At 37.5% G+C, this 26,070-nt stretch overlaps 1 protein-coding gene across 3 annotated transcripts in view; it reads left to right on the top strand.

The window, feature by feature from the left end:
- LOC150101132 (D-aspartate oxidase-like) overlaps nt 1-26,070 on the top strand; it is a 122,685-nt gene that overhangs the window by 22,897 nt on the left and 73,718 nt on the right. For all 3 annotated transcript variants that reach the window (XM_090402238.1, XM_090402239.1, XM_090402237.1), the window contains exon 4: nt 19,067-19,149. In XM_090402238.1, the coding sequence (XP_090258364.1) occupies nt 19,067-19,149 (83 nt within the window). The remainder of the gene's footprint in view (nt 1-19,066; nt 19,150-26,070) is intronic.

Raw genomic sequence — 26,070 nt, 5'->3', positions numbered from 1 at the left:
ATTGTTTCTGAGACCAGTAGAAAACATGGAAGATTAGCACTTACATTGCTAATAACTAAATATGCACATAAGAAAGTATCAATGAAAAACGCAGGGTGTTCTAGTTAATCTATTAAACCCTTAAACCTCTTTAATTAGTATTAAACCATGTGAAATTTGAAAAAATAAATAAAATAAAATAAAAAAGTTATGGTAACTCCACTAAAAGGTGTTGCATGTCCACTTCGATGCTCGTTGTTGAAAGCGGAAGTAATTGTTCAAAAATAGTTCCAGTGGCGGCCGCTGAAAATTTTAAGTGTGGGTGCTGCATATGCAAAATAATAAAAAAATACATAATTCTTTTTTTTCCTAATCAGTAACCAACTTATTAATAAATAAATTTACATATTAAAAAATTGCTTTATTAAAAATATTTCACCCTCACTATGAACACACACCAATAATAAAAGTTTCGTATCTCACAGAAATAACGCTCGCATGCATACAATTTATCTGTAGCGACACTGCTCAAACGAGCAGTGTCGTATTCACTTGTTACATGCAATGACAAGCGCAAACGAATATCGGCGAATCGAGAGCTGCAATGGCGAACTTGATCATTCCGACACTGCGTTAGATCGCAGTGCATTTGTTTCGTAATCTAAAGCGTTAATCGAACAATTCCAATTATTAACTATTGAATCAATGTCGAAATATAAGCTGTAACCTTTAACATGTTGTATCGCATTTATATAATGTTGTAGCATTTCTATTATTTATAAACACAAATAAAATTTAATTTTTTCATTTTTTCCTTGGGGGTGCTGCAGTGTCGCAGTGCTTATGTACAAGCCCCCACTGTGTATTTCATTTCAGAAAATGCCTTCTCCAAATACAATTAGTTTTTCCACACATTGAATTAATTGTAAATCCCCATGATTGTGTTTGGATATTTCTCGATGGAGAGCCTTTGTTCACAGGATCACCAAAAGTCGAAAACGACTGGATAACACATAACAACAATTTCTCAATGAAAAATAAATAAAAGAAACAATGCCCTCCAGTCTCTGATTAAGCAATAATAAATTCATCTGCATGAAATTCATATAATTCCATTTGATGGATGGAGTTTGTGCTTCACAGTGTCAACATTCAATGAAATTATAGGAATTTCGTAATTTGAAATACGAATTATATTTCAATTCATATAATTGAATTATATGATTTAAATAAACTCGGAATATAAGCAAAAGATAATGGATGTCAGTTCAATGTGAAAAAAAGTGTAAATTATGCATTTTGGCATTAAAATATTAGAAGCTTTGTACCACATTGATGGAACTGTACTCAGTGGTGTAGCTAGAGCTTTTGCCACCCCTCTCAATACACACCAAAAATATAAAAAGTCAAAACAACGTATAGGGAAATAAATTAAAACACTGTATTTATTTTTGAAGTAAAACTTTAATTTCAATATTCTAAAATGTTATTTTTCTTGCTTTTCTGTTAGCAAAATCGTGGATGATATTGTCGAAGTGTATTTCATAGTAATGCAGGTAATTCTTAATCAGTTTTATTTAGAAAAACTCCTCTCACAACTAGCAACACTTACAGCAGTTGTGAAGAACATTCGCCGTAGTATTACAATAGTTGGAACTGAGTTCTCGAGACTATATTTTAGAATTAACTGCAAAAGTTCAAAATGTTCAAAGTGCAGCTCAGGGGGATCCCCCTTCCTCCCCCCTCTAGCTACGCTTCTGACTGTACTCCAAGAGATTGATGAGGCTTGGTACTTGAAATTCAAGTTGAAGTTCAGAGGGTATATTGCTAAGGTGGCCAAGATAGCTCATAAGGTTATTTGGTTATCGAAGAACACACTAACATGCAGAGGTAATGAAATTATTATTCCTTTTTATAAGTCATTGATACGTCCACATCTGTATTGCTGTGCTCAGGTCTGGTTGCCTGGAATCCTTGGAGATGAGGAAGTGGTAGAAAAGATTTAGAGGCGAGTGACGAAGTTGGTGAGTGGTGTAAGGAATGCTCTCTGCGACATTCGTACATAGATTACACCTCGTACATTCATAGATTGAGAGATTGTGGATTACAAATTAGTTGGTTGATAGACGGAGAAGAGGGCATAATGATAGAAACTGATGTAGGGGAAATATTTCAGTCAACCATGGAAATTAAGTACGAGTGTGGTTAACGAGGGTGTGAGGAGTGGATTTTTCGCTTTAAGAGTGGTGAATGAATGGAATGCGTTGCTTGACTAAGTGGTGAGCGCTTCTTTTGTCAGTGAGTTTAAGAAGAGGTATGATAGATACTGTGTGGATAGTTTGTGGTCTCCCGCGATGAGTCATCTGACTACTCCATGGAGATACCCGAATAATAAAAATAATATACGTATAATAATAATATTTACTCATTACTATGTTAGTAAATTACTCACTAACATAGTAGTGAGTAATTATTATTATTATTATTGGCACTTCCAAGGAGTCCGAAGACTCATCGCGGGAGGATACCCACTGTACAACTCTCCGTTTCCACTACTACACAGAACCTCAGAACCTCCACAGAATTACCAAGGTTTTCACCTTCTAAATTCTTTTGTCCAGAAGGCTTTCAACAAAAGTGCTATTACCCCCCCCCCCCATACACACACAATTTTTTTTTTTTAATTTTTACATGTACAAGCAACAGAAATTAGCAATTCCATAGTAATCTAATATGCTGTATGTAAATTCACATTTCACAATTTCCGGTCTAAACAAGTTTTGGAAAAGTAGACCATGCATATTTATCTTAAAATTGCAATGAATACAAAGTTTTAATTGTAACTTTATATTTTACTAAACTCATAGTTCAGAAGTTCGATACTGCCGCTAAACAGTGGCGCACCCAGAGGAGGAGCCAGAGGCCCCTGGCCCCTTCCAAAGAAAATGTAAAAAACACTAGAAAAATTTTAAAAAAATATTTTTCTAATTAAAATTCATTATTTTTTAAAATTTATGTTGTGTCATGTCTTCTATTTCTATACTGCTTATGAAATAGAGATCATTGCAGATGCTCAGTCATAGGTCCTATGCGATGTGAAGTGTGAATTCTCAAATCGTCTACTCAACTTGCCCCCTCCCCCAAGATTAAATCCTGAGCGCGTTACTGCCGCTAAATATTTTATTATTATTATTATTACATGACACCTCCAAGGAGTCCAAGGGTTCATCACCGGAGGGCAAACCACTCTCTTCGCCAAATACATCTCATCCTCTCCATCACTATCTAATTCTCCCACTACAACACTGCTACCATTAACGCCATCTACCGCCCACTATCACCAAATAATATTTTTTTGTCTATAAATTGCGCCTTATTCTGAAGGCCTATTTGTCTGTACGCGGGATGGAAAACCCAAGTTTCCGGGAGAAAAATCCCTACTACCACCGTATGAGATCAGCTACCTCACCTTCAGCTGAAAAAGTCCATATAACGATTCCCCTCGTCACAACGAGAAATACTATTATTTGTGGACACTTGTTTCTGTTATCAAAAGGCGTGTTATGTTTATAGTGGCGCACCCAGGGAGGGGACCAAGCCCCCCCCCCCCAAAAAAAAAGAAAAAGGAAAAAAAAAACTAGGAAATTTTCCAAAAATATTTTCCTAATAATTATTAGGAATAGGTCATAGGTCGTATGCGATGCGTAGTGTGTATTCTCAAATCGTCTACTCGATTTCCCCCACCCCCAAGATTAAATCCTGAATGCACCACTGTATGTTTAGAGTATAGATCACAATTTATGCTCTAATGACAGTTAAGAAATAGAAAGTCATTAATATCATTTATAGATGTCGCTTTGAAAAGCGAAAATAAACATTTCGTGACATGTTTTAAACAACAACAAAAAAAAAAAAAAAAAAAAAAAAGAAAATGTCAGATTGTAAATTTTAGTAAAATCTGGAGATGAGGAATTACTGGTATGTTTTTTTTTAATTTTTTTGTGTTTTTTTCAGCCAAATTTAATTATAACACAGTTATATTATTCTTAACGAAATTTTATTTCCAATGATTTGATTAATGCGCTTACAAAAAACATAAAATAACATAAACTTGGAAAAGTATTTTGCAAATGTAGTAATGCATAAAGTTTTATATGCATAGATAATTTTCTTCATTCCTGGAAAGAAGATGATCTTGTTAAATTATACTTGAACAAGAAATTGTATTCTTCTTTAATCCTTTGCCTTAGTGTAAACAAACAAAGTTTGCAGGTGAAGTATATTAATAAGTAGGCTAATTGTATAGAGGAGGCTGTTGACTTCACATCATTTGCCTCAGTATTCCATAATGCACAGTACATTTACTTTCTCCCTTGTTATGCATTATGGGAGTGATAGCAGCTTATTGAAGGATTAATGAGAGGTCTTATCTTATGGCCCATGTTTTATAATGCAGTGCTTTATGCCAAAAGAATGGGTGAAGATCAAGATATTTACCTATTCTTTTGAGAATGATATGAGACTAGTATTACAATGATCTAATGAGGACTAACTTCAAAAAAAAAAAATTATTATTATTATTATTATTACGGGTATCTCCATGGAGTCAATAGACTCATTGTGGGAGACCCAAACTAGCAAAACAATATTTGTCATATCTCTTCCTGAATTCATTTACAGACAAAGAGCTCACAACTAAGTCAGGCAATGAATTCCACTCATTCACCACCCTCCAGGCAAAACACCTTGTTCTGACACCCTTGTTAACCTGGAAATTCTTTAATTTCCAGGGATGACCTCTTGTTCTTCCATCACTATCACACAGCTGAAACATTTTCCTTGCATCAATCCTATAAAAACCTTTCAGTAATTTAAATGTTTCTATCATATCCCCTCTTCTCTGCCTATCAATCAACCTCTGCAATCCACAAGCTCTTAATCTATCAATGTAGGGAGCATTTTTTACATCACTCACCAACTTGGTCACTCTTCTCTGAACCCTCTCCACAGCCTCCTCATCTCCAAGGAATCCAGGTGACCAGACCTGAGCACAGTAATCCAAATATAGAAGTATCAACGCTTTATAAAGGGAAATAATAACCTCTTTATCTCTGGATGTCAGTGTGTTCCTCAACAACCAAGTAATCCTATGTGCAATTTTGGACACCTTAGCAATGTGTCCTCTGAACTTCATCTCCCTATCTACCAACACCGCTAAGTCCCTAGCCTCATCAATCTCTTGGAGTACTGTTCCATCAATGTAGTACACAGCTGGTAATCTTTTAATCCCAAAATGCATGACTTTACACTTTTCCACATTGAACTGACATCCATTATCTTTTGCCCATTCTACCAGCTTATTTAAACATCCTGCAAACTTTCAACATCAGCTTGATTTTTTATTTCACTACCCAACTTTGCATCATCAGCAAACAACTGAATATCTCCTTGTAAGCCATTTTCTTTATCATTTATATACAAATTAAACAACAATAGCCCTGAGGCACACCACTGGTCACCTGCCTCATCCTGGACTCTGCTCCTCCATACACCACCTTCTGGTATCTCTCCCTGAGCTATTCTCCTATCCATATCACCAATTTAGTATCCATTCCCATCTGCTCCAATTTGCATAACAGCATTCCATGGGGTATCCTGTCAAAAGCCTTAGCAAAATCCAGAAGTACCACTGAATAGCCAGTTCCTTTGTCCAACTCAGATGTCATTCTTTTAGGAAAAGTTAATAGATTGCTAAGGCAGGATCTACCTTTAACAAAACCATGTTGGCCTATAGAGTATCATATCCTGATCCACCGATTCTTGAATTTCGTCTTTAACCAACTTTTCCAATACTTTTACCACTACTCCAGAGATGGTGATTGGTCTGTAATTAACTACTGCAGTTTTAGAGCCACCCTTATGCAAAGGAACTACTTTGCCTAACTTCCACTCCCTAGGGACCATACCAGAGTTCAAACTTAAATTAAATATCCAAGTAAGAGGGGTTGACAATTCATTTGCACTTTCATGCAACACCTGAGCTGATATTCCATCTAAGCCTACAGCAGTGTTTGCATTTAAATTTTGCAATATATTAAATACCTCTGATTTCTTAGCTTCAATTCTCACATTAGTTATTGCTACAGGTACACTTGGGTGATAGACTTTGAAAAGTGATCACTCAGTAACTTGATTATTACATCTGATTTTGTCACCTCAATATCATCAGCACCCACTAAAGTTATCCTTCAGAAGTCATTCTTCCTTTTACTTGCTACATAGTGGAAGAACTCTTTGGGATTACCCTTGATCTCTTTGGCTAAGGTCTTCTCATAATCTGATTTAGCTTTTCTTACTATGCTGGTAACCTTCCTAGCTTGAGCCTTGTACTGCTCATGGGTGTACTGATCGCCTTTCTCCTTGTACATTCTCCATAACATTTTCTTTTTTTGCAGATCAAGCTTGATACTGCTGCTCATCCATCTAACAACTGCCTTGTTTGACTTCCTAACCATGGGGACACAATCTGATATTGCTTTCCTCAGATACCCGCTGATTTTATCCCATGCACTGCTAACATCTTTCCCCTGCAATATGTTCTGCCATGGGATGGCTGCAATCTCACTCTGAAGCTTGTTGTAATTGCCTAACCTGTAGTTCCGTATATACCCCTTCTTAACAGAAAAATCAACAGATTTTGCAACCTCCCTAGTCAATACCACATGATTGCTTTTGCCAATTGGAGTTAACGAGGACACCTTACTTATGCATATAATCTCTGAACCAATAACCAGGTCCAACACACTCACACCAAGTGTGCCTTCAGTTATGTGCTGTTTGAAGTAATTATCTCGTAAAAGATGTATGAACTCCATTTCCTTTTTGCTACCTGATATTTCCTCCTTCCAATTGATATCACCGTAATTAAAATCCCCTATAATAATCACGAAACTTGCACTCATTGCACTAATTTGCTGATGCACGAATTCAGTATCCCCCCTGTACTCCCTGGCCTATAGCAGTATCCAACTGTATATTTGGTTGCATTGGTCACTATTTCACATCAGACTGCCTCAAATGAACTCTCATTCACATGTCTATCATCTTGATATACTACTTTCTTTGGTTGCAACACATCAGCTATCATCAACAGTACTCCTCCCCCAAGTTTACTAATGCCTACAACTTTTGGTGAGATTGCACTGACTAATGCCAAAAATTCTTCTCTCTTATTTTGAATGCTTCTTGCATTGGTATACAAAATTGCAGATTCCCTCTATATCTTGTACTGGCTTTAGAATTGATATATAAGTCACTAATTTCAGTAGTCCCATGCCAATTTTTATCCCCTCTCTTCTGCAATTTATTCTCCATATAAGGATCAATAAATATACAATCAGTGCTAAAGTTTCTCTCTCTTACACTCAACCTTTTCAATATTACTTTCCCTGCCCAATTACTTCAACTTGTTCAGAAAACAGTAACTTCTTCAATCGCTTATGTCCTTCCATGTTCAGATGCAGTCCATCTCTAGCATACAACTGTCTTTTTCTTTCAAACACACTCCAAATATCAACAAATTCCTGACCTCTTTTTTTTGCACATACTTGCAATCATATCATTCATTATCATCGCTCATCTACTTAACTTGTAATTGTCAAAACGAGGCAGCACACACACTATCCTCCCATTGACACTTTTCCTCTTCACAATATCTAACAATCTTCTTAAATCTTTTCCTACCCAATTTATACCGCCACTCAGGTCATTTGTACCCACCATAACTATCATCTTGTCTGCTTCATGCCCTCTCTTTATTGCTAAAGCCACTCTTTCTATTGTCCCACCAGCCGAGCACTCCTCATGCATACCACTCTCCATACCTTTAATCATAGAATCACCATTTATCTTACCACTCTTAACTTCATTCAAGTCCACACAAGCATCACTCATGGACTCATTTTCTATGCTATTCAGCATGACTCTCCCAGTTTCATTACTCAACGCTCTATTATTTACCCCCTCCCCCACTTTCGCGACATCTCGTTTCTTCTAGGCTACTTGTGGTTTTATTTTGTTGACTCCCAATCACTCCCATACTATTTATTACTGCATCATTCACCAAAGACTCACCCACACGTAATCCTGTTCTAGTTACTTCAGCTAAAGTAATCTCTATAGTCCTAATTTCTCTGTTTAACACATTAAACTCAGTTTTAACTTCCAGTATCTCCTTACTGAGCACTTCCAATTCTTCATACAGAAGATGGTCATTTTTCATTTTCATGAACTCCCGCCAAAGTTCTTCTGCTACGGTCCCAATGTCAGCTTCCATTCCTAAATCAATCAGTGACCTTCTTAAGGGGCCTTTGGAGTGTTCTTATTTGGGAGCCGGTGGGATTATACTCAATAGGGAGGTAGGCAGTCCGATCTAACAATAAAGCATTAAGCTTAGCTGTGTAGTCGGTTTGGTTGAGAACCACAGTGGCATTTCCCTTATCTGCTCTGGTGATTACTATTTCTTTGTTTTTCTTCATTTCTTATAGAGCCCCTCACAACAATATGGGGTTATAAAACACTATATAAAAGGGTAAAATTAATCTGTTCAGATGACAATGCCCTAACCATCGAACTAAACCAAATTGTTAACACTTTCTTAGCTAGTGGCTACAACCCCAAAAATTATTAAAATCAGTTAACCACAATTCTCCCCCGCCACACACACTTCATAACAAAGATTACACTAAATCCATCACCATTCCCTATATCCGGAGCACCTCTGAAAAGTTAACTAAAATCTTAAAAAAATATGACCTGACTTCTTGTTACAAATCATATAAAAAATTGGCTTCCCTTATCTGCTCCACCAAAGGCCAACTTCCCCTAGACCTACCTGGGGTATACCAGGTCCCTTGCAGCTGTAAACTATCCTTCTTTGGCCAAACAGGCAAGACAGCAAATGTCAGGATTTCGGAACACAAAGACTACATCTGGTTTCACCAGTACAGCCACTCTGAGCTTGCAGACCATGCTCTTGTTGTGTCGGAAAATGGGCTGATTCACTCTTGATGAGTCATCCTGTTTCTGACCCAACATAAGGTAACGTTTAAAACCATGAATAAGGACATACTTATGCCTCCAGAAAAAAAAGGTAAAAGATAGTGTACATTTTGGTAACTCAGAACTATGTCTAACCATTCTTTTAGTAGATATTAAGTGAATTTTGAGAAACCCATAATTTAAATAGATAATGTTTGTGGATTAATTAACAAAGGAAAATTATGTATAAATGCTGAAAGATGTTTGTAAGATAATATAAGTATAAGAGCCATGTCAATGCAGTTTGGAGTTGCGGTGACCAATCGGCTGCCGCTATGAGCATGACACAGTCACCATGAGAGGGCGTTCACATTCACTATTTAAGTTTCGGTGCATGATCACGCACTCTCTTATTTTTTTTTCTGTTCCTGGTTCCTGATCCAAGTGCTGGATAGCTGTGAAGCTTGCCACCGTACCCAGCAACATTCTCCCGTTGCTGTGCGCACCATGTCGACTGTAGCCACAACTAAGGAATGTGGCCAGAGTTCCAGAAAAGAGCCGTTGGTGAACCAATGGCAACGTATAAATCAGTGAAGAAGTGTTCCCTTCGAAAAGAATGAAAGTGTGGCGCAGATGCCATAAGAAATATACGGTGAGGAAACCCGGAAGTCTAATTAAGGAAGTCCCAACAACTACCAGAAAGGCAAGAACGGTAAGATGCAAGTTTTCGTATTAAAATTGAATAATAACCAAAGAGGGTATTGAAACCAGAGGGTTAAGGAGCTCCGTATAGTCAACTTCCATTTTGTATCTAAAGAACTGTTTCTTTTGGACATTTCTGTCTACGTCTAAAAGAGCAGGTGGCACCCTAAGCTTAAGCTGAGCTGGGAACCAAGATTTCGAACTGTTTATGTTGGAAGAAACATTTATGTCATTGTGTTAAATTTAAATTTGAATGTTAACCGAATTTTGGGGGAGGATAAAGCCCGAGTATAAGAGAGAAAATTGGCCCATGTGAAATTTGCAAGACAGAGAACCTCTGTTATGCTCCATACTAGGATTGTAGAATGTATCTGTGTATATGTGTTATTCCTATATATGTGAACTGAGCAGCTCTATAAGAATTAACCAAGCCTGAACGTAATTACACAAAGAAGAGTATGAGATCACTAGAATAAGATTTTAGAGTAAACCTTTTGGATATGTTAACTTAAGAAGGGGGGGGGGGAGTTCAGGCTCTTTAGAATTGGAATTTCTAACTAAAGTGTATATATATATACTTGTCTAAAAAATGTATTTCTTTAATTCAAACCTCATGAGTCTGTCATTATTCTGAGAATTGAGTTACCACTTGTTAAATTTCGGACCATGCATAAGTAATAGGGAAATCCATTAGCAACTAAAAAAGGGGAACCACGACTGCAAACCACTTGATCCCTATATTGTTTGTCAGTAGTTTTAAATTGTGTGCCAGAATTCAGTTGCTGGCTGGCGCAGTCGACCTAAAAGAATATAAATTTGTCGGCAACGGAATAGCTGAGAAGAAGTAAGATAAGTAAATAATATAACTAATAATAATAAAAAAGTATGAAGATGAAGATATAACACTCTAGATACCTGCCACAGAATACGTTGGAAGAAAGCCACGTTAATACACTGCAGCAAATTTAAATATGAAAGATTGTTTATGGACTCAGCCTCAGCGCTAAAAAATTTCCAATCCTCAACAAATTTGGGTGAATGAGACTGTCCCAAATTTGGGAAGCTTGCACTTGAGAACTTCAGCCCAACAGCCAAGACAACCCAATATAGCCTGTTAGGGAGCACCTTTAGGACTCTAGGAACAACAGTAGTTTTCTCTCTTCTGCCTCATTTGCTTTTAGTAGTGCCTGCATGCACGTGTCATAGTTGTATGTTCCCATGAAGATGGCAATGTGACATTACTGAAATATAGGAGGTATTTATTAAAGTTTCTTTTAATTAATATTCCAGTATATGTTGTGAATTCCTTAAGTTATAGTCATGTGTTATCTACAAGAATTACTTCTTATCATAGTGGCACTATGTTGTGCATAGTGCGACTGCTGCTTGCAATATGTCCTCTAAACTTCACTCTACTGTCAGCTATCACTCTCAAATCTCGAATCTCATCCACCACCTGCAGCCAGTTCTGTCACCAGATTAGATCGCGCCCTGAGGCGAAATTAAATACCCCCCCCGATGGATTATAAGACAAAAATATAAGAAAATCTCCAATTGCTATTTTGTTTTTATTACAAGAGAAACATTAATGCAAAACGATTACATAATAATATTAATTAAATGTTTGCTCTGCAGGGATATTGCACAATAAAACTGTTTATAAGTTCTTCTAAATTTAAATTGCAAGCTATGTTCTCCTCTATCGACCTAGTTGCTAGACCAACCAATCTTGATTGGGTTATTGCTGTTCGCAAATAAGTTTTAATCAGTTTAAGCTTGGAAAAACTTCTTTCTGCACTTGCTACACTAACAATTTCTGTTAGCGTAGCGATGATGCCTACCACAACATGCCTGAACAAGCGCCCTTATTAAGCCTCGCTGTGAGGCAGGCTACCTCTATGCTACACTCTGTCAACGGTGCTGCCTGCAGCACAGCACCATCAATATAGTACACAGCATTATATGTCTGTACTCCAAAATGCAACACCTTGCACTTATTAATATTAAAACTACAACTCCACTCCTTTGTCCAAATTAAAGTCAGTTCAAATTTTCCTAAAGGGAATTAACATCAGCCAGTGTTACTTAAAATTCTCCAGAACTTTTGCATCATCAGCATATAACTGAAGATCTCCAGTCAGTCCACATGATATATCATATACTAACAAAATAAACAGCAGGGGTCTAAGAACAGAACCCTGGGGAAAGCCAATGGTTACCCTCCATTTTTAAGACTGCTCCATCATACACAATTTGCTGTTATTATCCAGAGAGCCAATCACCAATTCATCTAATCAACATACTATCCATTCCCATCTCTGCAGCTTGTACACCAACTTATCATGTGGTAATCTATGAAATGCTTTTGCAAAGTCGAGAATGTCACTGTATAATTTCTCCTATCTAAGCTGTCCTGGTTGGCTGAGTGGTTAGCTTACCTAATCTCCAGTCAGCAGGTTGTGAGCGAATCCCACTGGATGTTTGTGATTATCTTATCTTGTGTTCTGCTATAACCTTTGATATGGTGCAGTGTGATCTTTGCTGTCCTTGTGCCATTAAAACCATAAATCACCATCATCCTTATCATGCTCATTACCTTATCATAAAATGCAAGGAATATGCTAAAACAAGACCCTCCCTTTACAAATCCATGCTTACCATCTTAAAGAATGTCATGTCCATCAGTTCAATGTTATATTCTATTCCTAACCATCTCTCTAATACCCTAACTACAATTGCAATTATATAGACTGGTCTATAATTGGAAACTTTTCTCCTAGAACCATGCTTATGGAATGGTACTTTCTTGCATTCTTTCCACTCCTTAGGAACCTTTCCCATTGCAAGGCTTTCATTAAATAACCAGGTGAAGGGAATAGCTAACAGATGCACACATTTTTTAAGAATATGTGGTAATATATCACCCATTCCTACAGCCTTATTAACATCCTAATCAACTCCTGATCACCTCGGATTCTTTCACTTCCAATTCTCCTAATACTTGCCTCCTTTCTATGTATTGCACAGCATCATTTACACCAGTATAATATACACTGATAAAGTGTTCATTCAATAATTATACTATATTCTTTGCAACAGTCACTCTGCTTCCATTTCTCTCCACCAGTATCTTCTTCTTCTTCTTCTCTCCTGTAATCCTAAATGGACCATTGGGTCACTCATGACTGGTAGGTGATATTCTTTGTTAGCCTCCTCCTATGATTTCTATCTCTTGTTCTTGATGTCAGTTGAGAAAGGGAGGAATTTGTCCATTTTTTTATGTTATCAGTCTATTTTAATCGAGGTCGGCCTCTAACCCTTGATCCCGGAATGATTCCTTCTAGTGCTTGCTTTGGAATGCCATTAGCCCTCTCCACATGTCTGAACCATTTCATCTGTCTTCTTCTGATGACTGTCAGAATATTTTCCCTTTTTCTCCCATCTATTGAATCAATCAGTTTTCAGACATTTTTAATGGTTTTGTGAGCGGTATAGGGAATTCTCAAAAGTCTTTGGTAAGTTTTCATTTCAAAAGACAGGTGTCTCCTCTCATCTTCCCTCAATAAAGTCCAGGCCTCACAACCATACAAGAGAATAGAATTCACCAAGGTGTCGATTAGTCTTAATCTGGTTGTGATTGCTATTCTGTTATCTCCCCACAATGGTTTTAACTTCTGTAGGGCCACAGTTGCCTTAGCAATTCAATATTTAATGTCGGTTTTTGAGCGACCATCTTGACTCAACATTATCAACCTACCATAATTATTCTTCCTCTTGCTTGCGTTATAGCAGAAGAATTCCCTTGAATTAATCAAGGTTAATTCAATTAATTCATACTACCCATTTTCTTTCTTTACCATGCTGATCACCTTTCTAACCTGCACTTGATACTTCTCATGGATCTGATTGGACTAATTGTATTGTTACATGTCCATAGCATTTTCTTTTCCAACACAGCTTGCTTGATTTCACTCTTCATCCATTTTGCTCATTCTGTATTTACTTGCTTAACTTTTAGTATGTAGATAAACATTTCTTGTGTTAGAATACTGCATTATGAATTCCCACACACACTGTCAACATCATTTTCTGCACAGCTCTACCTAATGTATTAACTGAAGAGCTTCTCATAATTATTATTATTATTATTATTGTTATTATTATTTTTGGGCTACTCCAGGGAGGCCTTAGACTCATCGAGGGAGGCCTAAACATCATGTCCACACAACTATACGACATTCTCACAGTATCTATCATACCTTGCCTTGAACTCGCTCACTGTCATAGCACCCACAATAGACTCTGGCAGCTTATTCCACTCATTTACCACTCTAAAAGTAAAGAACCCAGCTCTAACACCACTGCTAACCACACTCTTGCCCAGCTTCCATAGGTGTCCCCTAGTTCTCCCACCACCACCAATCCTGATCTCAAAAATATCCTCTGAATTAATCTTATAGAATCTTTTTAGCAATTTGAATGTCTCAATCATATCTCCCCTTTTCCGCCTATCAACCAGTTTCTGCAACCCACAAATCTTCAACCTGTTCTCATATGGTTCATTCCATAGACCTGCTATCATCTTAGTCACTTGCCTCTGGATCCTCTCCACTTCCTCCCCATCAAGAAGGAACCGAGGTGACCAAATAAATCACCCAAGTAGTCAAGATGAGGTCTTATCAAGGCTCGGTACAGAGGTACAATAACTTGCTTGTCTCTGCTCGTTAAGGTATTTTTCAACAACCAAGCGAGTTGATGAGCTGATTTAGCTACTTTCGCAATGTGCCCCCTAAACTTCATCTCCCTATCCACCAACACTCCCAAGTCCCTGGCCTCATCAATCTCTTGGAGTACAGTTCCACCCATGTGGTATATTGCTGCTAATCTTTTCACCCCAAAATGCATAACCTTACATTTTGTCACATTAAATTGACATCCATTCTCCTTAGCCCAGAACTCCAATCTATCTAAGTCATCCTGCAAGACTTTGACATCTTCTGCATTCACTATCGCCCTCCCCAACTTTGCATCATCAGCGAACAAATGAACTGTTCCACTTAGATCCTTCCCTATATCGTTAATGAACAGATTAAACAGCAGTGGTCCAAGAACAGAACCCTGCGGCACCCCCACTAGTCACAGGCTGTCTTTTGGACTCCACTCCTGAATAAACCACTATTTGATATCTCTCCATCAACCACCCACCTATCCATCTCACCAACCCTATATCCATTTCCATATGTTGTAGTTTACGGATTAGAATTCCATGTGGTATCCTGTCAAACGCCTTTGCCAGGTCCGGCAGTATCACTGTAAACCCATTTCCCTTATCCAGTTCAGCCGTCACCTTGTTATAAAACTTGAGCAAGTTACTCAGGCATGATCTACCCTTTACAAAGCCATGCTGTCCCCTGTACAGTAGTATCTCATTTTCATCAATCCATTCCTGTATTTTTCTCTTGACTACTTTCTCCAAGACCTTGACAACAACTCCTGATATGCTGATCGGTCGGTAATTTGCAACCATAGTCTTGGATCCTCCTTTATGCAGTGAAACTATTTTCCCCTCTTTCCACGCCTTCGGGACTAAACCAGACCCGAGACTCCGATTAAACAACATGGTCAAGGGCACTGATAATTCCTTAGCCGCTTCACGCAAGACCCGTGCCACTATACCATCCAATCCCACAGATGTATTCACATTAAGGTTCTGTAATAGACTATTCACCTCCACTTCATTCATCACGATTCCCGTATAAACTAATGGCTCCTTCATTTTTTCAATGTCTCCACCTGGATGATATACTTTTGTAAAGTGCGTGCTCAGTAACTCCACTATATCGACTGGTTCAGTGACCTCCTTACCATCGTCATTCTTTAATAATCACCTTTTTTTTAAATTATACTTTTTATTGTAGAAAATAATTGATGTATAAGCCATTTCAGACCCTATAAAATAAATCTTCTGGATTTTAAAAGGGTTAATTATGGTTAATTTTTTGACATGTGGAGATTCAAAAACCAACACCGAAAAATAGCATCTATTACACTAACAGTGTCATTTCCTGAACAATTGTTTGCAACATTTCACCATGATGTGCTGACTGTTCAAAGCATTATGGTAAAAGTATAGTTAAAGAAGGGCAATTCATGGCCAGGATATTAGTAGTGAAAATATTAAAGAAATATTAAAGTTTTATAATGCCATGCTTCCCATTTATTAATAATAATAATAATAATAATATCTGAGACATCCAGGGAGTCAAGGACTCATCAAGGGAGGCTATAAATCACCCAAACCAGCTATCGTACCTTCTCTTAAATTCATTCACACTGACACGTGACACGTGAAATGTACTGACTACCCCTAAAGGCAAAGTGTTCTACTCACTCACTGCTCTATGAGAGAAAAACTTAGCTCTTATCCTTTTCTTGACTGCAAACAAACTTAACTTCCTAACTGTCAGATTTTAGAGAAAGACCACATACACTAGAATATTAATTAAAAACTTTAATTAATGCTTCCTATATTTCAGTAATGTTACATTACCATCTTCAGGGATCACAAAATAATGAATGATATGTGCACGCAGGCACATATCATTCATTGAACTTAACTTCCATGGATTCCCCATGTTCTCTCCCTGCCTTCCATATAATGAAAAATTTCATCAGACTAAATCATTTAACACTTATTCAGAAATTTATAGACTTCTCTCATATCACCCCTCTTTCTCCTGTTAACCAAATTCTGTAATCCACATACTCACAATCCTTATAAATCCTTATAATCTAAATCCCATAATCCAGATATAATCTTTGTAACTCTTCTTTACACCCTTTCTACAGCTTTTTCATTCCCTTGGATCCTGAAGCGGCAAAGGAATTGTCACTGCCCTTGACCATATTGTTTAATTTAAGTCTCAGCTCTGAGTTAGTTCCAAGGGGGTGGAAAGAGGAGAAAATAGTTCCATTGCATAAAGGAGGCTCCAGACTGCTGTTGCAAATTACTGACTGATCAGCTTATCAGGAGTCATTCTCAAGGTATTTTAGAAATTAGTCAAGAGCAAGATACAGGAATGGATAGATGGAAATGGGATACTGTGTGTGTGTGTGGGGGGGGACAGCATAGTTTTTTGAAGGATAGATTATGCCTCAGTTACTTGCTCATGTTTTATAATACAGTGATGGCTGAATTGGATAAGGGTAATTGGTTTACAGTGATGCTGCTGGACTTTGTTAAGGCCTTTGACAGGATACCATATGGAATTCTAATCAGTAAACTGCAGCACATGGGGATGGATCCAGAGGGTGGTGAAATGAATAGGAGGGTGGTTGACAGAGAGATATCAGAGAGTAATTTATTCAGGAGTAGAGTCCAAAAGAAGGTCTGTGACTAGTGGTGTGCTGCAGGGTTCTGTTCTTGGACCAATGCTATTTAATTTGTTCATTAATGATATAGGAAAGGATCTGAGAGGAACTGTTCATTTATTTGCCGATGATGCAAAGTTGGGTAGAGCAATAGTGAATACACATGATGTAAAAATTTTGCAGGATGATTTGGATAGATTGGCAGACTGGGCTAAAGAGAATGGATGTCAGTTTAATGTGGCAAAGTGTAAGGTTACGCATTTTGGAATGAAAAGATTAGCAGCAATATACCACATTGGTGGAACTCGGCTCCAGGGAATTGACGAGGCCAGTAATTTGGGAGTATTGGTGGATAGGGAGTTGAAGTTAGGAGACACATAGCAAAAGTGGCTAAATCAGCTCATCAGATCACTTGGTTACTGAAGAATAGAGACAAGCAGGTTTTTGTTCCTCTTTTTCGATCCTTGATAAGACCTCATTTTGACTACTGTTCCCAGATCTGGGTGGCAGCATTTCTTCTTGATGGGGAGGAGGTAGAGAGGATCCAGAGGGGGGTTGACCAAGATGGTAGCGAGAACAGGTTGAAGATCTGTGGGTTACAGAAATTGGTTGATAGATGGAAAAGGGGTGATATGATCGAGACATTCAAATTACTGAGAGGTTTTTACAAGATTAATTCAGGGGAAATTTTTTAGAACAGGTCTGGTAGTGGGAGAACTAGGGGCCATTCATGAAAACTGAGCAAGAGTGTAGTTTGCAAGGGTGTTAGAACTAGGTTTTTTACTTGGAGAGTGGTGAATGAGTGGAATAAGCTGCCAGAATCTGTTGTGGCTGCCATGACTGTGAATGAGTTCAAAGCAAAGTATGATAGATACTGTGCAAATGCTGAATAGTTCTTGACATGATGTTTAGGACCTCCCTGAATGAGTCTAAGGACTCCTTGGAGTTGCACATAATAATAATAATTCAGGTGCAGTCTTATCAGGGCTTTATAAAGAGGCAAAATGACTTCCTTATCCTTATAAGGAAGTCATTTTAGTTGTATTTGCAATTTTGCTATATGACCTTTGAACTTCAAATTCCTATCCACCATTATGCCAAGATCCCTATGCCTCATCAGTTTTTTGTAGCATAACCCTGCTAATATAATATGCTGCTGGAAATCTCATCATGCCAAAGTGCATAAGTTTACACTTATGTTCCCTCTTTCCAATTCTTTGGATCTTGCTATGTTGCAAATCAAATTAAACTGATAGCCACTTTCGTTTGCCCAAATTTTCAACCTATTCAAATCATTTTGGACGTGCTAGTAGTAGTAGCATCCCTGATTGCTCTGCCTATCTTTGCATCATCTTCACATTTTAGAGTATTAAACGATCCCTATCTACTAATTACTGAATTCAGCTATTGACAACATTCTCTAAGATCTTAAGCACCACTCCAGAAATACTGATTGGCATATAATTCACTGCCTTGGTTATGGAACCACACTTTTGTGTAATATAACTTATGTCCCCTCTTTCCAATTCTTTGTATCTTGATATGTTGATATCAGAAACATTGAAAGAATAATTTGAAATGACATTTGATAATTTTTTTTTCTGCACATTCTTGGGAATTCATCCCTTCCACTTCCGCTTTGCATATAGAAGAAATATTTTCAACTACTAACCCTTTAACAGCCACAAGAAAACTGAAAGAAAGAAACAGAACTAAATATAAATTACTTTAAACTAACTCTAATGATTTTACTTTCATTTCACATCTAATATTAACTGAAGACTGAAGCAGTGATTTTATGTTTTATCATATTATAAAAAAAGTAATCACTGCTATTTCTAATTGTAATATTATGTGAAATGATAATTCATAATTTTGAATATAATATAATACATACTTTATTTTCACTTTTACGCATTATTTTAGTTGAGTGCTACGCTTTGTTTTATTATTGAAACTGTTCTCTTTATCATAGGAAAAATATGGTATAGAAGATATATTCCTGGAGTTTCGGAAGATGACAGAAAGGGAACTAAATATGTTTCCTAGCCAGTATAGGTACTGTTAATTCACAGAAAGTGACTTAATCATAAAGTTACCTTTTTGTTGTTGTTTTTTCATAAAAATAAATATAAAATAAAACATAATTGATTTTGTTTACTTTATATTCAGTAGATATTCAGCATTTTATTAATTTTGTTAGGATTATAACTGGTGGATAAGAAGGTATGAGAAATGTGGTTGAATTTGAACCTGTGAATAGGAAGTTTTGCTTTTATTAGTAAGTCTATCTATCTCAATGGCTTTAACAGGCCTTTAAGGCCCACAACCCTCCAAGCATGCTTGGAATTCGTAACTGAAATACGAGGATAGAATGGTCACCCCTATGCCTCGAAGTATTCCTGGCTGTATCCCTGTGTGCTCACGGGGCCAGTTTGCCTGCTTGTGGGATGAAAAATGCCAGATAGACTGGCAGAAAAAACCCTGTTATCCACGCCCAAGACTGGCTAACTTGGCTATGGCTGAGGAAGATCCTTCAGCTCCTCACGTTGTAAATGGGAATCAAACCTAGGACACTCCTTCCCCAGTCATATGGTTGTGAAGTGCAAAGCCACTAGGCTAACTGTATGGACTTTTATTAGTAAGTGCTTTAATAATATTCTGTTGCTGAGAGTGGAGATTTATCTCCACTATCTATGGGGTCACTTCATTAAATATGGGGTCACTTCATTGAAGTTTAATTGCTGTAAATAGTTGGATAGCTTGCATCAAGTGCACCGATAACAATTGGGATGACTTTGGTGTGTTTAAGCCACAGCTGGCCAACTTCGATTACCAAATCTCAATATTTAGTCATTTTTTCCAGTTCTTTGTTGATATCACTGGGTACTGCAATATCGATAATCCAAACCTGTCGATGTTATAATTGTAATGTTAGGTCTATTGTGTTCCGAATGCCGATCAGTTTGTATTCGAAAGTCCCAGGGAATTTTTGCTGTTTCGTTTTCCATTACTGTCTCTATTTTATGCTGCCACCAGTTATCAGATGTAGGAAAGCCATATTTTTTGCATACATGCCAATGAATTATTTTGGCCACTTGATCATGGCAGTATTTATAGTCAGCTTGAGCTATTTTGCTGCAGGAACTGATTATATGTTCTACAGTCTCATCTTTCTGATCGCATGATCTGCATTTGCTGTTATTATTTATGTTCAAAATTTTTACTTTCATCGCATTAGTTTGTAATGCCTGTTCTTGAGCTGCTAGAATAAATCCTTCTGTTTCTTTTTTTATGTATCCTTATTGTAGCCACTGCCAACTCATGCTCACGTCATTTTTGTCCTCAGTATCTCGAAGAAATTGGCCATGCAAGGGTTTATTTTTCCAACGCACATATCAGTTATTTTGTTGTTCTTTTTTGTAATCGCATTTGTTTCCTGTTGCTTTTAGAAGGCTCTCTTTTGTAATTGCTTGAAGCAGGCATTGGCTCAGAGCTATTTTCGATATAACTTCTTAAACTAATTTCTTCTTCTCTTCTTCCACAGTCTGTCTCACTTGCAGCAGACCCCCGTTCACCTATTCTCCTCGGTGGGTATAACCAGTCAACATCACTTTGTGGATGTAATGCATGATGCATAGTCATTACTTTACTAGTTTTGCTGTCCAGTTTATCCAGGTCTTCTTTTGTCCAATCTGTTATGCCAGCTGTGTATCAGATGACTGGTATAGCCCGAATTCATTGCTCTAATAGTGTTTAATCTATTTAGTTTTATTTTTAGAATATTTCTAACTCTTTTGATATATTCTGATGCTGCCTGTTGTTTAACTTTTGAGTGGAGAATATCATTGGCTTCTAATATTCCTAGGTATTTATAATGTTCGTCAGCTGAAATTGCTTTTATATATTTCTCTTGATCAACATTAAAATTTCTAGTGTCATTAATTTTTTCTCGTTTAATAGATAAAATTGCGCATTTATCTAAACCAAATTTCATTTTGATGTCATCACTGAAAATGCGAACTGTGTTCAATAAAGAGTCTATTTGCTGGGCTGATTTTCCATATAACTTCAAGTCATCCATATACAATAGATGGGAAATTTTAATATTACATTTAGGAATTTCATATCCAAGTTTTGTTTTCTTCAGAATCATAGACAGAGGTATCAAAGAAATGTTGAAGAGCAATGGTGACAAGGAATTGCCTTGGAAAATTCCACGTTTAATGGTGATATCTCCGAATCGTTCATTATTCAATGTTAAAGTTGTTTTCTGTGATTTCATAGCAGCAGCCAGAAACGAACATATGTTTTTGCTAATTCCAAATATTTGTAGTGATTTTAGGATCCAGGAGTGTGGGAGGGAATTGAATGCTTTCTTGTAGCCTATCCATGCCATGTTTAAGTTAGTTTTTCGTCTTTTTTGAATTTTTGAGAATCATTTTATTAATAAGGATCTGGTCTTTTGTTCCTCTAGATTTGCCTTTTTGTTCATTCGAATAAATCTGATTATCTGATAAGTAGTGGTATATGGAATTTGCTATGATTGCAGCGATCAGCTTAAGCATAGTTGGTAGGCATGTTATTGGACGATAGTCTGCACTCTTATCCTTATCTTTCATGAAGAGAAAAGTGCACCCAGATATCATCCAGTCTTCCACTGAGCCTGACTGCAACAAATAATTAAATTGTTCTGCCATTTGATCATGTAGACTGGTTAGATGTTTTAACCAAAATTGACGTAGTTCGTCTTTGCCAGGTGCACTTCAGTTTTTTAACAGAATATTATTAAAGCTTGGGAAGGTGCTATGGGTATTATTATTACCACCAGACCTCCATGGAGTTAAAAGAGTCATCGAGGGAGGTATACATTGTGATACACAAAGATTATCAAACTGTGCATTAAACTCATTCAGTGTATCTGCATTCACCACAATGTCAGGCAATGCATTCCACTCACCAACCACTTTCCATGCAAAGAACCTGCTCCTTATGTCACTGCTCACACCTTCCCTATACAGTTTCCAGGGATGTCCTCTAGTTCTATCCATTTCCCAATTCTATGAAAAATTTCTTTCATATCAACTCTGTAACAACCCTTTACCAACTTACATGTCCCAGTCATATCCCTTCTCTTCCTCCTATTCACCAGACTTTGCAAACTGCATTTCTTCAGTCTGTCTTCATATCCTACATCCCAAAGATCAGTTGCCACTTTAGTCACTCTTCTCTGGAACTTTTCCAATATATCCTCATCACCATGAAAACCAGAAGACCAAATCTCTGCATAATAACTAAAATCTGAATCTATTGAAGGCATGATCAAGCCCTTCAATGAATTCAGAACATCTTTATTTCTGATCGTTAAGATCCCCCACATCATTGCCATAATCTCATATGATGACTTCACAACTTGTGCAGTATCACCTTTTAACTTCAGATACTTGTCCACCACCACTCCAAGGTTTCTTCTCTCTTCAACTTCCTCCAAAATTTCCCTACTAACTGTATACTTTGCGTCCCATTGTTGCTTAGCAAATTTAAGAACCTTTCAATTTGCAACATTGAACCGATAGTTCCATACTGTTGCCCACTCATACAATCTATTCAAGTCCTTATGTAAGACTACACCTGCATGATTACGCTCCCCAATTTTGTATCATTTCCAAACAGTTGTATATCAACAGTTTATCCCATCCCATTATCCTTGTTATAGTATATGAATATGTTGGTAAAACACAGCTTCCCTTTAACAAACCCATGCTGACAAGCACAAAGAATCTCACCATTATCAACCCAATTTTGTATCCTATCTCTCACCAACCTCTTCATTACCTTACCTACAACTCCAGATATACAGATTGGCCTATAATTTGTAGTTTTAACCTTATCACCTTCTTTATGAAGTAGAACATTACCTTCCTTTCACTCCTTTGGGACTTGTGCTATTGCAAGACACTTATTAAACAGGTAAGCCAAGGCTGGTGCTAACTCCCTGGAACATTTCATTTGGACACATGGTGATATGTCATGAAGCCTTGTTATCTTATTGACATCTAGCTTACTTAACTCCTTATATACCTTTTGCTTGTTCACCATTAAGTCTTCTCCCATTTCATCTCTACTCTTCAACATCTGATTTCACACTGATGAAACAACCTGATGAACTGTTCCCTTAACACCTCAACTATGGTCTCAGCAACAGCAGTTACCATTCTCCAACTTTCTTCCATTAACATCATCTTGCCATAATCATTCTTCCTTCTATTTGCCACATACTGAAAAAACTCCCAATGGTTTTTCTTGGCCTGATTTGCTAATTTCTGCTCATACTGCACTTTTGCTGTCCTTACCAACTTCTCACTGAGTCACTCTCCTGGTCACTGTCATTAACTGGAGGAAAGTGAGAAACCCCACTCACAATTACACCCTCTGGTGAAATGATTATTACTTAATTATTACATAACACCTACAAGGAATCCAAAAACTCATCGAGGGAGGGCACCTACTCTACAATGCTCCGTCTTCACCACTCCACCAACCGCAACTACTTTCATCATCTACATCAACGCCATCTATCCCCACTAGTATTTTCACAGACAATCATCACAAACATCCATGCCCAAGGCAGGATTCGAACCCACAGCCATTTGGCTGGAGAGTGGATAAGCACTCGGCCAACCAGGCCAGCGATCAGATCTGCTCTTAATCTTCACATCCTCCTTTACATACTGCATAAGATAGTTATCTCTCAAGAACCCAAGAAATTCATTTTCCATATTCCTAAATACTATCTGTACATTCCAATCTGTATTGCCATAATTAAAATCACTCATAATAATCACCCTTCCCTTGTTCACTAACACAAGTTGCTTATACATTTTTTCATCACCTCCCTCTACATTTCCTGACCTATACTGTCATCCAGCTAAATATCTCTTCCTGTCAACCTTCACCACACTGCCTCAAAGCCATTGCCACTGTTTCACTCTTGTATTTCTACCATATGTGGACATAATTCTTCTGCTATCATCAGAGGCACTCCCCCCCCCTTTCCTTTCTATCCTTGCGGAAAACACTGTACCATTCTATTTCTACTCCCATCAGGATATCATCTTTATTCAACCGTGTTTCACTTATTCCAATAAACTTTGGGGTGAATAAATGCAATCTGTGAAACAGTTTCATCTCTCTTATTTCTGATACTCTTGGTATATGTAAATGAACATTTGTAAATATCAGTAGGTACTTTGAATAATGTGAAAGATATGGTACCAGTAGAAAAAAAATGTTATTAAGGTATACCTGAGGAGGACCTTTTTATCAAAAGGGTCATTCAGTCAGGATTTAACAAGAAACAAAATTCTGAGCTAGAAATACTTGTACTTTTAGTCAAGAAAGCAAAAAGAAAACATGTTAGAATTATCCTAGAAAGAAGTAAAATAGAAGTGAAATTTGTATGTATGAGTAAAAATGTATTATTTAAGAAATTGTAGGTATTTTAAAATGCTCTGTGTAAGAATGTATGTTTAAGTGTGAACAAAGGTACAAAGGTTGAAAGCTAGCTGCCTACGATGACATAACGTCCGAAGCGAAGCGTTCGTGGAAGGCTAGCTGAACTCGCGTTCTGCAAAAAGAGCGCTCTTCAGGGAGCAGAAGTGTGATGCAACCATGTAAGAGCGAATAGGGAAGTGCCTTGAATAAGATTCGAGGGCAGAAAGAGGCACTACGAAGAAGAATAAAACGCGGGCTTGAGCCCTGTTTTTTCTGTTCCTGTTTCTATTGTGGACCAGCAGTGCTGACCGATTGATGGCACCGGACGGCAGTCTCCTTCCCGGTTGCCAGCTGAAGAAGTTGGGCATGCTGTACGTGAGATGACGGCAGACATCAACTCGGGCCATCAGTAGGAGTTTACTGATGCGAGACAGCGGAAAGTTCTCCCCTGAAGGACGGCAGAGCTGACGACAGCAACCCGCTAGATGAGCATTTGTCCAGCGGAGACGAAGGAATGTCCATTTGTGTAAAGCAGAGCAAGCTCCACGTGGACATGACTCAATAAAGCAGAAAGACATCTGACTACAAAGGACGGATGAAAGGAGCATGATGACCTCTCAAGACGGTGGTAATGTCCCAAAATTTTCTTATTCATGTAACAATTAGTATTGGAGTAAAGAGAGAAGAACTGATTTCTAATTGAAGGGAAAGAGAACTTTTAAGTGACTTTGTGCTTAGTAACTTGTTAACTGTATTGGACTAGTAGTCTGAGAACCCGAGAGTATGCAACACTCAGTTGAATGTGAATGGATCTTTGTTAGCAAGCTTTACTTAGAATTTTGAACTAGTGTCTTATGAGTGTGTACTTATTTAACCTAGAGATGTAAATAGCGTATTTGATAATTAGAATGTTCCTTATTGCTTAGCTAGTGAATTAGAATTTTGATATGACACACCTATTTGTATGCAATTTGATATTTAATAAACATGTTTTTTTCTATGTAAACCTGAGTTTGTCTGAGCATGAGACTGATTTTACCACTCGCAAAAGTTTGGACCTATGAATAAGGGGAAATTAAGGGAAGTTTAGAAAGTTAAGGCCACGACTGCATGTTGAATTTTCTATAGGCACTTAATACTTTAACAAGATTAGATAATACTTGAACTCTGGGAAGGTTTCTTTGAGCAAGAATTCTTCTCTTCTAGGACTCTGACTTGCGCAGCTAAATCAAACAAATTTTGTCAGAGTTCCGAAAGGAGAAGTGGCCCCAGAGAGATAGGTTAGAGATTTCAATCATGGTAGGTACAAGAGGGATAAAAATAGAGAATTAATAGAAAAAGTAACGACGTAACAGACAGTTACTGTTTTTCTCGAGACAGTTGAGAAATACATTTTGCATGTGTTAAAGATACCAAGCAATTTTAAACCTGGTTTTACTCCATTTTTCCCAAGTAAGCAAACAGACAAAAATGTCAAGTTTGCGC

The sequence above is a fragment of the Typopeltis vanoorti genome, chromosome 12, assembly GCF_054136105.1.
Source record: "Typopeltis vanoorti isolate ZY-2024b chromosome 12, IOZ_Tvanoo_1.0, whole genome shotgun sequence".
In the NCBI taxonomy this organism is placed as follows: domain Eukaryota; kingdom Metazoa; phylum Arthropoda; class Arachnida; order Uropygi; family Thelyphonidae; genus Typopeltis; species Typopeltis vanoorti.
This window is presented reverse-complemented; position numbering and strand designations above follow the sequence as displayed.